The 15,877-nt window shown below is 38.8% G+C and overlaps 1 protein-coding gene across 1 annotated transcript in view; it reads left to right on the top strand.

Moving 5' to 3' along the window:
- Iqch (IQ motif containing H) overlaps positions 1-15,877 on the top strand; it is a 226,063-nt gene that overhangs the window by 102,243 nt on the left and 107,943 nt on the right. The window contains exons 10-12 of the mRNA XM_013009902.1: positions 2,187-2,735; positions 3,449-3,515; positions 15,070-15,153. Of these exons, the coding sequence (XP_012865356.1) occupies positions 2,187-2,735; positions 3,449-3,515; positions 15,070-15,153 (700 nt within the window). The remainder of the gene's footprint in view (positions 1-2,186; positions 2,736-3,448; positions 3,516-15,069; positions 15,154-15,877) is intronic.

The raw sequence follows: 15,877 nt of genomic DNA, 5'->3' as shown, positions 1-15,877 counted from the left end.
TCAAGGTGAGAGCTCTACCACTTGAGCTACAGCGCCACTTCTGTTTTTCTGGTGGTTTATTGGAGATAGAAGTCTCACAGTCTCTCCTGCCTGGGCTGGCTTTGAACTGCGATCCTCAGATCTCAGCCTCCTGAGTAGCTAGGATTACAGGCGTGAGCCACCAGCGCCCGGCTTGACATTGTTCTTTTCTGACCTCTAACCTTCTCTTGATCTAGACCTATCCTTGAAGGAAGGCAGAAGCAAAGTCATGGCCCACTTCTGATGGAACATGCCTCTTGTCTTCCGCTTGGAGTCACAGCTCTTTCTTCCAGCATCAATGTCTGCCTAAGGGGCTTTACTTCTGTCTTTCCTGCCCATCCAAGGGGAAGGAATTTGCTTCTATCTACCAGACAGTTTGCATTCTTTTGGTGTCCTGATTTGATCAGAAAGGTCTTTAGTCTTGGTGAGGAGGGGTTACCTATCATTCTCATCCCTTGTAACAGCTCTTAAGTTAAAAGCATACAAAAGCTCACTGCTATTTAAAGATATCTTCTAAAACTAAAGGACTTTTTGGACTTGATATTAGCTTTTTAGCATTTTCATTTGAGTTAACAGTGTAATTATTCCACTGTCCAGAATCTGGAAAAAGAAAAAGAATTTGAAGTTGTTTTTGTTGCTCATTTGATTGCTTGTGTTTACTTTTGGGGCTTTTATTGTCCATATATTTCTTGGCTTGCTTTTCTCTCAGATAGCTTTCTGCCTAGTATTTGTTAATTACTCTACACTAACATTTATTTATTCAAGACAAAGCACAGACAATGTAACATTGCAGTTCTTATTTGACATAGTGCTGTGGCACAATAGTCATTGATAAATTAACTGGGATTTTTTTCCTGGAATTTTTTTTCTTTTGAATTTTGTGAAAAGCCTTTAAAATGCAGAGAGCAATATAATCCTACAGTTTGGTAGGGAGAGGCTTATGTATCTGACATATAAATGCACATTTTGAAGATAATTGATTCCTTAAATCCCCAGGCAAAAAGAAACAATCATTGTAGTAAGTTAATACCTGAATTACTGAGCAGAATTAAGAACCTCAGACTTTTCATGCCTTCCCTCTTCCCCTAATCCCTCAGGCCTTTAGAGATGTTTAGACCATGGGGTAGAGTGTCTTTATTTTTTCCTTTTTTTAGTGCAATAGTTTAAGTGATTGAGATATAGCTATTTGGCAGTGGGCAGCAGATTTTCCTTTTTTATGGTAATAACATTATGTGTTGCTACTGTCATCCAAATCTCTTCTAATTTTATTTTTTAAATAAAATTTATTGTTTTTTATATAGAAAAACATAAAGAAGAAAAATATATTCACCATCTCATTCTTGCCATTAGTAAATAAAAGTAGTATATTTCCCTGACTGAAAATTTCATTCAGTATAGACAGGAACACAATGAAAAACAATGCTCCCTTGGTTTGATTGGTTATGGAATTTCTGATTTCAATCTACCCATGTATAGCCCTAAATATGTTCCATATTTAAGAATAAAGATTACTTGTCAAGAGCAAAGTAGAAAATGACAAGGGTGATGATACACAGCACAACAGTTCCTGTTTAAAACAAAACAGAACAAAACAAAACAACAACAACAAAAAAACCCACCCTGGTGCTAAGACAATATGGCAGAAGTAGTCCAAAATGCTATAAAGTGATACCTGTTAGAAAGTCAGAGCAGCTCTTAAGGAGTGTATTTGAATTATCCTGAGGACTGCAAAGAAAGCGTGACTCCTCTTTTTATAGTTGGTGGGTAAGTTACCAATTGGGAATCAGCAACATACATCTCTAAGGCCATGTGTGCATGTGTAAATGGTAAAAAACAACAATAACAACAAAAAAAACCCAAGAGATCCTGGGGTCAGCTAAAAACATAAACTTACATGATGCTTTTCCTTGAGCAACTTTAGAGCACTTTATTTTTTTTTTAAGAATTCATAATCTCTTAATAGCCTTGAGTGATCTCTAAGAGATCCTTGTGGTATGGAGTTTTGATGACATATGCCAGCCAGACTTAGGTATTACAATGTGCATCTGCTAAATCAATGCTAGACTCTCTCTAGCATCGAGAGACCGTGACAGCGTCATGTGTGTGTTGCTCTTTGATCTATACAAGCTCACAATCTAGTTCATCTCTAGCAAACTTTCTTTCCCCAGGACACGAAAATTACATCTTCTAAAATTATGAAACCAGCATGGGAGTATGACTTTTATATTTATGATGGCAACATAATCCAGACAGCCCCTGATTTCGAAGCATTCAAGGAGCATTTCCGCCTCGCTTGGGGGAGTATATTTTCTGTCTTGGAACAAGTTGTGAAGTTTCTTCGGGACTATGCAGTGCCAGAGGTCAAAGTGAAAGGGAGGAACTTGATATGCCTCCTTCCAGAGTTTGAGCTGAAGAGTCAGCTTAACAGATATGACATTCTGTCAATTTTCGAGAACCCACTCCACGTCCAAATGCTGGTCAACCTCCCAGGACAGAGGTTCAAGGGTCAGAATGGAAAGTTGGAGGCTGTCAAGAAGATCCAAGCCACGTGGAGATGCTACAAAGCCAGAAAGTTATTTCTGCTCTTCCGCCGGCAGAAGTGGGCTTCGGGGGTGATCGCCATCGCGTGGCTTTTACACTGCCATAAGACGAGGCTCAAGAAGATCCTGAAGGAATCGCGTCAGAGACACCTGGAGAATTTCCGCATTCGCGCCAAGGTGCACCAGGCTGCCAGCTGTTAAAGCAGACCGCCTTTGCTAAACATTTCCTGCTTGAATGACTGCAATAAGTTGTCTCTTTATCTGTTCCTTTCTCTCTCCAGCTGCCCCCTCCCCTTAGCCTGTGATGCATTAATCCCCATATTTGTTTATACATCATATCTTAGCCCAAAAAAGAAATCAAGTCATTGTGCCTGCAAAAACCTACTGCAATTTCATAGACCCAAATCCCTTCATTTTGACTTTATAGTTGTGCCCGGGTAGGGGGGTGAGGGAGGGGAAAATCACCATTTTAACTGCATTACCTTCTCTCCCTCTATATATACCTTCTGGCACTTTTAATTTTCTAAGGAAAAAAATCCTCTCCTGTCTACATTGCTGTCACCACTTTGTCAGAAAGTATTTAAGTTTGTAGACAGCCTTTTAATTAGTGCTCACAATTTCATTTATGTTTGCTTTCTCTCTCTCTTTTTTTCATTCATATTCTGTTAATTAAGTGAGCTGCCTCTAATCTTCCCCTGCCAGTAGCATCATGTAGCCACCTAATTAAATTAATTGGGGAAGATGTTTTAAGTATGTAATTAAATCAATTAATATAATTTATGCCTGGCTTAAGTGTACAGTGGGAAAAAAAAAAAACACAAAGCTGAAGTTTGAGTAGATGAATCCACTACAGCTTCCTGTCACTGATCAATGCTCTTCTTGATTTTTAGCATCTGGAAGCCAACTGGAATCGCATCAGGACTTCCAGGCGGACCATTATCCATATCCCGTCATTAGGTATAACACTTTTGCCTGCAAATCTATCAGCAACCTCTATTACCCACCACATTATGGCTCCTTGATTGAGTTCAAGGAAGGCCCCTTGTTTTATTCAAATTGGTCTCGGCAGGAAAATGTTCTCGACATGATGAGAGTAATAACACAGGGCCCTCGCTTGAAACGGCGTTTAATTTGGGGATTAAGCAAATAAAGTCATTAGGGGGGGGGGGAGGACTGCTATTCAGTGGAGAGGTGATTTGCTGTAATTCGCTTTCATCTGTATGAAATGAACTAAAAAGTTGTCTTTTTTTCCCCCCCTGAAATAACAGATAATGTTTTCGATCTTCTTTAATGATAGAAGAACACGGGCTTGTGTGTGTTGTTGCTGTTACGCCAGTAAGCCAGGATATTGCTTGTACACTGTTTTTAATCAAATGTGCAGTCAAAATGATAAGCTACATTCTCTGAAATTATTTAGTTCTAATTACGAGCAGATGGGATGCTTTATTTGCACCTAGGGCGCCTGAGCAAAAGGAAATGCTGTGTGAACAAGAATAATTAAGAAGTTGAATAGTGTTTTTTGCGCTTAAATAATCTGCAGTTTCATGTTAATTAGCACTAATGTAATTATTTAATTACATTTATGAATTGGGGGAACTTAAAAGCTGTTGTCTGAAACACAGTGGTAAAATAGGTATGCCAAAATGACAGAGGGAAATTCCGAAATTCACATTGGAAGTGCTTTGAAAACATGAACTGCCATCAAAATGTTTGGTTTGTTTCTTTGCTTTTCTTCACCACTACCTGGTATGTTAAATTTCCTGGATGAAGCTAAATTTTCTATGCTTACTCAGTAGAGTTTTTGAGAAACAACAAAACCCACTAAATCTCCTTACTACATATCAGCTCTTTGTTAAAGCCTTTTAAATATAGCAGTGCAAAGCTGGGCGCTAATGGCTTATGCCTGTAATCTTAGCTACCCAGGAGGCTGAGAAGTGAGGATCACAGTTGGAAGCCAGCTTGGTCAGGAAAGTTCATGAGGCTCCGATTAGCTTGCAAAAAGCTAGAAGTAGGGATGTGGCTCAAGTGCCAATCTTGAGCAGAAATTGAGCAGAAAAAAGCTAAGGGACAGTGGCCTGACCTTGAATTTAGGCCCCAGGACTGGCACACATGCTAAAATATATATAGCAGGGCATCAAATAATGTAGTGTTATAGAATTCTAGATAATAATTTTTTTGCGCTCATGTGAATATTCCTGTTTGTCTTCTCATGTGGAATATAGAAACAAATACAATTAAATAGTACTATGAAAAGAAAAACACCAAAGTTATTATATGATATGTGACATAATTATATAAATATGAAGATTACTTTTAATTAGTAAAATATTAATTGTGTCAAAGTAAAACAAACTTACATTGGTTCTGGAGCATGTGCTTAAAAGAGCTAAGTACTTGTAGAAAAGTTAAGAAAAATCTATGAGTTGTAAAGATCTTTTAGAGTTGGTTCTGCTTCATGGCTTTTGAAAGGAATTTGTTTTTTCTTAGGATGTGAGTGAGGATGTGAGACTGATCTGAATTTTGTTTTAACTTACACTATTGTTTCAATAAGACCACTTTTGCACACAGAATTGGTTCACACACAGGAATTGTGCTTGTAATTGATTGCAACCCAAGAGAGGCTAATTGCAGACCCAATTAACTGACTTGGGTCCTTCAAATAAGGTGTAAGAGAGCCTTTGCTTCTGCAACTAATTGTGGATCTGACCTGATACTAAGTGATGGGTTTTGGTTTGGGTTCCCTGTTTTACTCAAAAGTACAAACATGAATAGGGCCTCTGATTTACAGTGCTGATAAACACTAAGGTAGTATAAGTAATGAGTACGAACTTCTTCCCTCCTCCTCTCCACTTCTGACCCTTCCAAATAGCCTCCAACAACCAGTTTTACAGGGAAGCCCGATAAAAAGGCGTTTCCAAAGAAGTAAAAATCAAAAGCCTGGTAATGTAAAATAGGTAATAGAAATACTTTTAATTAAAATGTCCTGAAATTTTTAAAAGGGCTTGTTGACTAGATATTAGGTGCCTGAAAAATCTGATCAAAGAAATTAGAATTAGCATTACTCTACATATCATATTAAAACAAGCACTCTTGTAGATTATACATACTCAGTTTAAATAAGAATATAATAAATATGAAGGTCTGTATTGCGATATTTTTTTTTTGGGTCTGGTCATGGGGCCTGAAATCTGGGCCTGGGCATTGTCCCTCAGCTCTTCAGCTCAAGGCTAGCGCTCTACCATTTGAGCCACAGTGCCACTTCCCAGCTTTTTTTCTTTTTGCTTATGTGGTGCTGAGGTCTCATGCCAGGGTCTCATGCATACAAGGCAAGTGCTTTACCACTGAGCCACCTTCCCAGCCCTGCGATATTTTTGTTTGTAAATAACACAATAGTATTTCAAAGGACAACTGCTAATTATATATATATATATTGGTCATGTGGCTTGAACTCTAGGCCTAAGTGCTGTCCCTGAGCTCTTCAGCTTAAGGCTAGCACTCTACCACTTGAGCCGTAGCACCACTTCCAGCTTTTTCTGTTTATGTGGTCATGAGGAATTGAACCCAGGGCCTCATGCATGCGAGGCAAGCACTTTACCACTGAGCCACCTTCCCAGCCCCTAATTATATATTTTAAGAGTTAAAGACAGCTCTGGTTTTTTCCCAATGAGGCATTTAAAGAATCTAATTGTGAGAGGCAATGCCTCTGTGTCTCTGATCTTATAAAATACCATTTATTGAAATGAATTCCAGGAAATGGAAACAAGAGGGTTTTTCCCCCCTTTTTTTCTTGTTTGTTTATCTGTCTTTAAGGGTCATGGAGGGACAAGGGTGAACAAATGCAGCAGTGGTACTCACTAGACACTGTGTTAAAAATGAATTTGTGTGTGGGAACTAACGGGAAAAACTGGGAGAGACTGAAGGAAGGGGTGACATTGTCCAAAAAGAAATGTACTCAGTACCTAACTTATGAAATGGTAACCCCTCTGTACATCACCTTTCTAATAAAAATTTAAAAAATATTATTTTAAAAAAATCTGTATTTTCACCAGAGAATAAAGCGTAGGCTTTGATAGTATGGAATTGATTTCTACATCTGTCTTGTGGACATTAAAATCAGCTTAAATAATATTAAGCAAATCATCTCATACCTATTCCCAGGCAGAATTTTTTAAACTCTTAAATTTCACCTTTTTTTTTTTAGTTGTATGGGAATATATTTCTCTTGTTTATCACTTCTAGGAATATGCAAAGATGGAACCAATCCAACATGGCATCTTTGTCTCACGGACCAAGAGCTTAATACATAATATGTACAAATAGAAGTGGATGAAACAGCAGTAATTAATTTCTCTAATTACGCTGCAAAAAAATCCCAGTAACAACCAATCTTTCCAATGTAATAATTTAGTTTGCAGAATTGAGGCAGAGTCACTGGTCAAAGCAGATAATAGACTGACAGGTTCAGGTAGGCACCTCAGGCGAATTGCAGCCTTGTCTTCTTTTCCTCTTTTCATAAAAAATTTTTTCCTGTAGAATCATCCAGAGTTATAGTGTGCCACCAGCCAACTGGGGCTGTACTCGTACTTGAACCTTGCAAGATAAGTACCAATACCTGAAAAATAAATTATACATGTAGGCATTTGGTTTTTACTATACAGGTTATTTGCACGTGCAGGCACAATTACATATTTTACTACCACGATCCCAGAAAGAATGGCCTAGAAGGAACATTTTTTTTACTACAAAATATTTTTGTATGTTTGCTGGTACTGAGGCTTTAACTCAAGGCCTGAAGCTGATACTCTGTCCCTTGAGCCGCAGCTCCATTTCTGGCTTTTGGGGGGTTAATAGAAGAGTAGAGTCTCACAGACTTTTCTGCCCAGACTGGCTTCAAACCTTGACCCTCAGATGTCAACCTCCTGAGTAGCTAGTATTACTTGCATGAGCCACCAGTATCCAGCACTATAAAACCTTTACAATGAATATTTAATTCTAGAGTAAGAAAATATGAACATTAAAACAATTATATATTGCAGAGTAACCTCTGTAAAAGGGGGAGTTATGCATCTGGTCGATGGTTCTATATTTCAGGTAGTCTTCATAGCTATTTTTAACCACAGAGAGGTGGAATACTGTTGACTAATTGTCCAAAGAAACCAGCCTTGTAATTGTATAAAATGATAAAAAAAATCATTTCCAGAATATATAGGCCCTCTTAATTGGATATTGCATATTTTTATCATTTTTATTAATGAAATACAATTATAACAAAACAATTTACTATGTATGGTTCATAGCAGGAATAAAATACCAGGGTCTATTTTAAGTAAAATATATCAATCAAATAAGAAAGGATGCTAACAAAGGATCCTAATTGCTCTAGAAAATAACCAGAGAATCTAAATAAAAGCTGTGAACTAAATCTGCTTCCAGTTCCTTTGGCCAGATTATTTCCTACTCTTCATTTAATCCTTAGGCTGCTTTATTAGAGCACATCATTTGTGTTCATCTTAAACTCAGTGACATTGTAAAATATGTTGTTATGAAATGAGATGTGCCAATTACTAGATTCTGAGGCCAAACGTGGGTATTGCCAGCCATTTAAAGTCCTAGTCATGTGTTTCCCCTCTCCCTTCTCCCTCTTTCAAAATAAATAGGAGGGGCTGGGAAGGTGGCTTAATGATAGAATGCTTGCCTTGCATGCATGAGGCCCTGGGTTCGATTCCTTACACTATATAAGCAGAAAAAAGCCAGAAGTGGTGCTATGGCTCAAGTAGTAGAGTGCTAGCCTTGAACTGAAGAGCTGACAGACAGCCCCTAAGCCCAGAGTTCAGGCTTCTCGACCAACAACAACAAAAAAAAATAATTAATTAGTTAATTCAAGTGGGATTTTTTTTCTTTTTTTTCCATGTAATTTTTTATTTCATTGTCAATTGACTTAATGACTAAAAGTAACACACTAGTTTGGCTTTGTATTTTTCTCTCTGCATTATTTCAGCATATATATAGATGTGTGTGTGATATTTTTATATATATATAATTGTGCACATTCTTTTGCCTTTATGCTAACTTCAGCATTGGAAATATTGTGAGGTGAAATGTGAGATCTCAGTTATATTAATAAACATTTTGTGTTTCCCAACTTGGGAGAGAATAGATTGAAAAGGGCAAATAACATCTTAGTTTCATTTTGAAAATAGTTTTGACCTTGCCGAGCCCTGAAATGGTCTCAGCACTCCCCGAGGTCCCCAGCCCACAATCTGATAACTACTGGCTTTCGCTGCGTGCAATACTGTACCAGCCAATGACAAAAAGTTGAAATAACAAAAAATTCTTATCCTTTGGAAGGTGACTCCATTTTGCCAAATTAGCGGAAGAATGTTTCTAAAACTCAGCAAATATACCTGCCATGTTTTTCTGTATTTTTATAATAAAATTCCTTAAGCTTGGAGCCAGTGGGTCACACCTTTAATTCTAGCTTCTCAGGAGGCTGAGATTGAGGATTTAGGATCAGAGCCAGCCTGAGCAGGAAAGTCTGTGAGACTGTCATCTCCAATCAACCCCAAAAATCCAAAAGTAGAGCTGTGGATTCAATGATAGAGAATCTGCATTGAGCACAAAAGCTAAGCAAGAGCTCCAGGCTCTGAGTTGAACCCCTAATACTGATGGGTGTGTACACATACACATAAGTCAAAGAAGAAAAGAAAATTGGATTCTCTGATCTGATGAACTTCTGATACATTCTAAATTTCCAAATACTAAAACAATGTGATTTTTAGATTTTTGCATATCTAACTCTGCACAGGAAAACCAATCAACTAACCAACCAGTACTGGCAGAAAGAGACCCACTTTCTTCTTCTTTTTTTTTTTTAAATGGTTGGTTTTTTTTTTAATTTTTATTTATTTATTTTATTTTTGGGCCCGGTCATGGGTCCTGTACTCTGGGCCTGGGCATTGTCCCTCAGCTCTTCAGCTCAAGGCTAGCGCACTACCCCTTGAGCCACAGTGCCACTTCCGGCTTTTTTCTTTTTGCTTATGTGGTGCTGAGGAATCGAACCCAGGGCCTCATGCATGCAAGGCAAGCGCTCTACCACTGGGCCACCTTCCCAGCCCTCACTTTCTTCTTTAAACAGGAACATACCCTCTTTCCTTATGGCTATCCTCATCACCTGCAAAACACTTCTAGTCTGATAGAGTTCTCTATAAGTAGTTGCAACATATTCCCACTTCCCCATCACATCAAAGAGGGCTACGTGGCAGCTGTCTCTCTGGTTATCCTGGCCATTTTATCTCAGGTGTGCATCAGTGCAATCATTTCCTCACTTCTACCTTCAGCATCTTTCCCATTCTACTCCCACATGAACACCTGTCAGGTGACACCAGTTTCCTCTTGGCATCCAGCAGACTAGCTGTGCGGGTGCTGGCTTTTCTCAAGACTAGGAGGAAGCATGATCAGTGGCCAGACCTCCTTGGCATGCAGGTATGCCTCTGAGACAGCTTCCAGTATTGTAAGAGACCACATGTTCCTGAACCCTTGGCCTGCTGACCTGTGCTTGACTCCCAGTTTCTTTTTAAGACTGATTCTCTACAGTGGTACTCAAAGCAGAGAAGGAGTTAACGAAAGACTCCTGGTGACCTCGCAGTTGCTTTTCATCTGCTCACCCTGGCCAGTTTGATGGTTTGAAGTAGTAATTCTCAGACTTTTTCCCATTTCAAAACACATGATCGATGGTTTTCAGTGAGCCACATCTTCCCTGTGGCACACACAGGGTAACAGTAACAGTGCAGTAACTCCATCCTTTTTCCTCCACTCAAGAAAGCATATTGAAGCTGGGCACCAGTGGCTCACGCCTGTAATCCTAGCTACTGAGGAGGTCGAGATGAGGAATGTGGTTCAAAGCCAGCCCCGGCAGGAAAGTCCAATTAACCACCAGAAAACCGGAAGTGGTGCTGCAGCTCCAGTGGTAGAGTGCTCACCTTGAGCTGAAGAGCTCAGGGACAGCCCCCAGGCCCAGAGTTCAAGCCCCATGACCAAAAAAAAAAAAAAAAAAAAAAGAGCATATTGGAAGCCCAGTGCTGTTGGCTCATGTGTGTAATCCTAGCTACTTAGGAGGCTGAGATCTGAGGATCACAGTTTGAAACCAGCCTGAGCAGTAGATTATGAAATTCTTATCTCCAGCTAACCACCAAAAAGCTAGAAGTGGAGCTGTGGCTCAAGTAGTAGAGCACTAGCCTTGGTCAAGAGAGCTCAGAGACAGTACCCAGGTCCTAAGTTCAAACCCCAGTACTTGCACAAGATGGAGGGAAGGAAGGAAGCAAGGAAGGAAGGGTATCAGAGTTCTGTACTTCAGATGTTTAAAGGCACTAAAAGCAGAGAATCAGTAGAGCTGAATTTCTTTCTGGAGGCTCCAAGGGAGAAAAGAAGCCACTCACAAAGGAAGCACAAAGGAGGCTCTTCGTTTCCTTCATATTTAAGGCCAGCAGTGCTGCCTTTCTTCTGAAGTCATCACTTCCTTCACTTCTACTCTTTGCCTCTCTCTTTCATTTATGTATGTGTCCCTGTGTGTACCAATTATGAGGCTTGAACTCAGGGCCTGAGCACTGTCCCTTAGCTTTTTTTTACTCAAAGTTGGCATTCTGTCACCTGAGCTACACGTCTACTTCTGGCTTTTGAGTGGTTAATTAGATAGGACGAATCTCACAGACTTTCCTGCCTAGGCTGGCTTTAAACTGGGATTCTCTCTCAGATCTCAGCCTCCTCAGTTAGGATTACAGGCGTGAGCCACCAGCACCTGGCAACTCTTCTATTTTTAAGGACTTTTATAATTATATGAGGCTTAGCCAGGTCATTAAGGACAGTATATTTATTTTCAAGTCAAATGATCAGTAACTTTAGTTTCACTTACAATTTTATTTCCCCTTTGTAATGCTGCCTAATGTATTTACTGGTTCTGGAGATTAGAATATGGGCCTGGTTGAAGGGCTATTCTTCGTACCACAGCAAACTAGAAAATTAAAGTCAAAAGAATTCCTGCCTTTTGCATACTTACATTGGTCACAAGTACTAAATATATAGTGTCTGAACCAGATGATAATTTATAGGTTTATGTGGTTTTAGACAAGAGATAAGGTGCTTACCCTGACTTTTACATGTATCGCAGGCTAAGTCTTTCGACACTTCCCAGTGTTCCTGGACCGAGCTTTGAAGTACCCATGTTTTCAGAAATGACTACATTTCTTATCACAGAATTCATTGTTGTATGCTTTAGAAATTCACCTAGCTTGTAAGATCAAAACACTTGACATTTATACAGCACTTCACAGTCTTGAAAATATTTTTCTTTTTTTTTTTTTTTTTGGGTCCGGTTGTGGGGCCTGAACTCTGGGCCTGAGCACTGTCCCTCAGCTCTTCAGCTCAAGGCTAGTGCCCTACCACTTGAGCCACAGTGCCACTTCCGGCTTTTTTCTTTTTGCTTATGTGGTGCTGAGGAATCGAACCCAGGGCCTCAGGCATGCAAGGCAAGCGCTCTACCACTGAGCCAACTTCTCAGCCCCTTGAAAATATTTTTCTATATATTGCTTTATGCAATCCACCATACCAATGTTCTAAGTTCGCTCACATGCAATTCTGTAAGATGAGTATATTGGTTAGGCTGAGTAACTATGTCATAATTCTGCAGGTACGGTTAATATGCATCTTTGATCAGCGGTAACAGGTACTAAGTAATTTGTTGGGAAACTGACCTCAGGCACTTGAATAAAGCACAGACTTATTCACTCACTGGATGCATATACAGCTGCAAAGTGTTTGAGCATCTTTTATATTTCAAATTGTACATCCGATTAATGAGACATCTTTTGCTAGCTTTATATTTTTTTAAAGAAAACACAGCCACAGAATGCTCTCAGGCCCTTGATTGTACTTCTTCCTTTAGGACTTAAAAAATAGACTATTTGCATCTTTGTAAACATTTATCTGAATATAGATTTATGTATGCAAAATCTTAAAGGTGATAATATTGCACTCATACAAAAAGATAGCATTGAAATTATACCTGTCTCTGTTAGCTTTCTATATAGACTAGCTCTCTAATTATTGAGAAATTAATAATTTTTCTATATAATTTCTAATAATTTAAACAGCTCACTAGCCTGTCTGTCTCTTTAATTCTTCCATCATATACTTAAAACAAAGAGAGACTTGGATTAATTGTAAAGTCATTTAATTTCCAGACATCATCTAGTGTTTAAACACTGACATCAAAGCAAAGAGCTAAATTATCAGAGTTCATTTTGTCTGTAGCCCTATTTGATCTGAAGCCCTAGCACTTGAGTTGCTATAGTTTTCCTTTATGGGTAAAAAGGACATCTGTGTCACATCTTGAAGATATAATCCATAAAATCGCATTATCTCCAGCAGTTGAACTTGGGCTCAGTAACCACAAGGAGGCATTGAAGCATCTCTTCAAAATGTGAAAAGCAGTTTTATTAAAAAAAAAAAAAAGTTGCACTTCCAATTGCTGAATTTCATATAAGCAGTTCTACCTGCTTCTAGATATGCACACATGCATTGAAAGTTTATGCTTCGGTCCACTTTTTTTTAAAATTTGAAATATCAACAGAAAGTATTTCTGATACTAATTCTTGCCTGGATTTTTTTTGACAATAGTAATCTGTGTTTTCTTTCTATTCTGTTTCCAGTAGAAACGAGGGCAAACTAAAGGACTTTCTTAGTACTAACAAAGTAATTATTTTAACCTTTATTGCTCTTTGGAGGCTAAAAGTTGTTTTCACTGATAGTAGAAGCCTATTTCTTTGATGTGAGAATTCTTTAAATATGTACTCATGACAGTAGGTAATAAATTTATGTAAGATCTGTGTGTTGGTATAGAACAAGTCTGGGATACTCTTTGAAAATGTCATGTAAGTTAAAAAGCCAAAATAAGCTGGGCACTGGTGGATCACTTCTGTAATCTTGACTGCTCAGAAGGCTGAGCTCTGATGATATCCTAGGCAGGAAAATCCACAAGATTCTTATCTCCAATTCATTACCAAAAAGCTGTAAATGAAACTGTGGCTCAAGTGGTAGAGTGCCAACCTTGAATGAAAAAGCTAAGGAACAGTACTTTGGTCCTGAATTAAAGTCTCAGTATTGGTGTGTGTGTGTGTGTGTGTGTGTGTGTGTGTGTGTGTGTGCACGTGCGCGTGCACGCACACGCGCATGTGTGCTGAGTATATTTCTTTGGTATGAAAATTTCTTTTTTATATATTTTTATTGTGAAAATACTGTACAGAGGGGTTACAGTTACATGAGCAAGGTAATGAGTACATTTCTTATCAAACATTGTTGCCTCCTCCTTTGTTTTTCCCTACCATCCTTTCCCTCCCACCTCCTCAACTATACTCCCCTCCCCACCCCCACCTCCCGCCTAAATTGTAAAGTTCGTTTTTCAACATAGTGTCTTGTACATCTCTGATATGAAAATTTCTTAAATAGGAATTCCTGAAAATAAGAATGGATTTGTGTGAAATTATGTATATATTTTTATTTATTTTTTTATTGTGAAAATACTGTACAGAGGGGTTACAATTACATGGGCAAGATAATGAGTACATTTTTTATCCAGCATTGTAGCCTCCTCCTTTGTTTACCCTTCCCATCCTTCCCATCTTCCCTCCCCCCCTATCCAATCCTCCCCCACCCCAAGTTGTAAAGTTCGTTTTCGACATGACAACTTGTACTTCTCATTGTTGCAACAGGTCCACCTATAAATTATGTATATTTTATAAACCAAATACTAGGACACATTCTTTTTCTTTTTTTCTTTATTATTATTTTTATTGTCAAGGTGATGTACGGAGGGGTTACAGTTACATAAGTAAGGTAATAAGTACATTTCTTGTCAAACTTCTTGGCCCTTTTCTCATTTTTCTCCTTTCCCTCCCCTACCCTCCCTTTTTCTTTTTTTTTAAGCCTGGCATATTTATTGTTACAATCTCTACTAATAATACATAATGTTTAACCCTACTCATGTTGTATAATAGATATTGAGTTTTTTTTTTCTCTTGGCTCATTGAAACTGTACAGTTTTTTTAATGTCAGTACTGGGGCTTGAACCAAGGCCTCATGCTTTCTCTTACCGTTTTGGAAACTTTTCAAAATGGTTGGAAACTTTTTGGTTTGGAAACTTTTCAAAACAGGATGCACACATTGAAATGCAAACATTTTTTAAAACACAGCATAATGTTCTTACCTGCCATTATAAACACTCAAGTTCCATGTCAGAAATCTCCATGTGTGTGCCATGCAGATTCTTAGGAGCTGTGTTGATATTGAAAACTTTAAACCTCTCTCTACACTGGGCAGAATCATACTAATCCCTTGAGAAGCACAGACCTTGTTCTTGGGATTTGTAGTGTGTCTGCAAGATGCTGCGGAGGGAGTGTGGGCTGTGACATTTTGAACTCTCTGCTCTATGGACTTGCTCTCTCTTGATTTTGCCTTGTAGGATACCACCAGACTGTTCGAGAACACATTGCTGATTTTGACACACTTCAGAATATGCAGCTGGGGAGGTTATGTGACATCAAAGGTACAGATACTTACTTTACACAAATGACTGCAATTTTTATCAGTGGATGTTGAACAAATATTTCTTTTTTCTTTTTTCCCCCTTTGACAAGGATTTCTAATCTTTCCTAAAGATCCATCCATCCCATATCTCTCCATTCTAAGCATTTAGGAGTAATTGAATATTTTACATAACAGATTGACAGTAAAGTCAGGTCGATATTCAGATGGCTAGTCTCTTTAAGTTATAGAGGAACTGATTTTGGCCAGGCACCAGTGGCTCAATTCTGTTATCATAGCTACAGAGAAGGCTAGAAGCTGAGGATCACAGTTTGAAGCCAACCCAGTCAAGAAAAATCTGTGTCTCTTTTTCTTTTCTTTTCTTTCTCTTTTTTCTTTCTTTCTTTTTTTTTTTTTGTCAGTCGTGGGCCTGAACTCTGGGCCTGAGCACTGTGCCTCAGCTCTTCAGCTCAAGGCTAGCGCTCTACCACTTGAGCTACAGCGCCACTTTCAGCTTTTTCTGCTTAAATGGTGCTGAGGAATTGAACTCAGGGTCTCATACATGCAAGGCAAGCATTCGGCCACTGATCCACCTTACCAACTCCTGTGAGTCTCTTGTCTCCCATTAGCCAGCAAAAAGCCAAAAAAGAAGTTGTGGCTCAATCTGTAGAGCCTCAGCCTTGAGCCAGAAAAGCTAAGGGACAGTGCCCAGGCCCTGAGTTCAAAGTCCCTGAACTGGCGTGTGT

The sequence above is a fragment of the Dipodomys ordii genome, unplaced genomic scaffold, assembly GCF_000151885.1.
Source record: "Dipodomys ordii isolate 6190 unplaced genomic scaffold, Dord_2.0 Scaffold11, whole genome shotgun sequence".
Classification (NCBI taxonomy): Eukaryota; Metazoa; Chordata; class Mammalia; order Rodentia; family Heteromyidae; genus Dipodomys; species Dipodomys ordii.
This window is presented reverse-complemented; position numbering and strand designations above follow the sequence as displayed.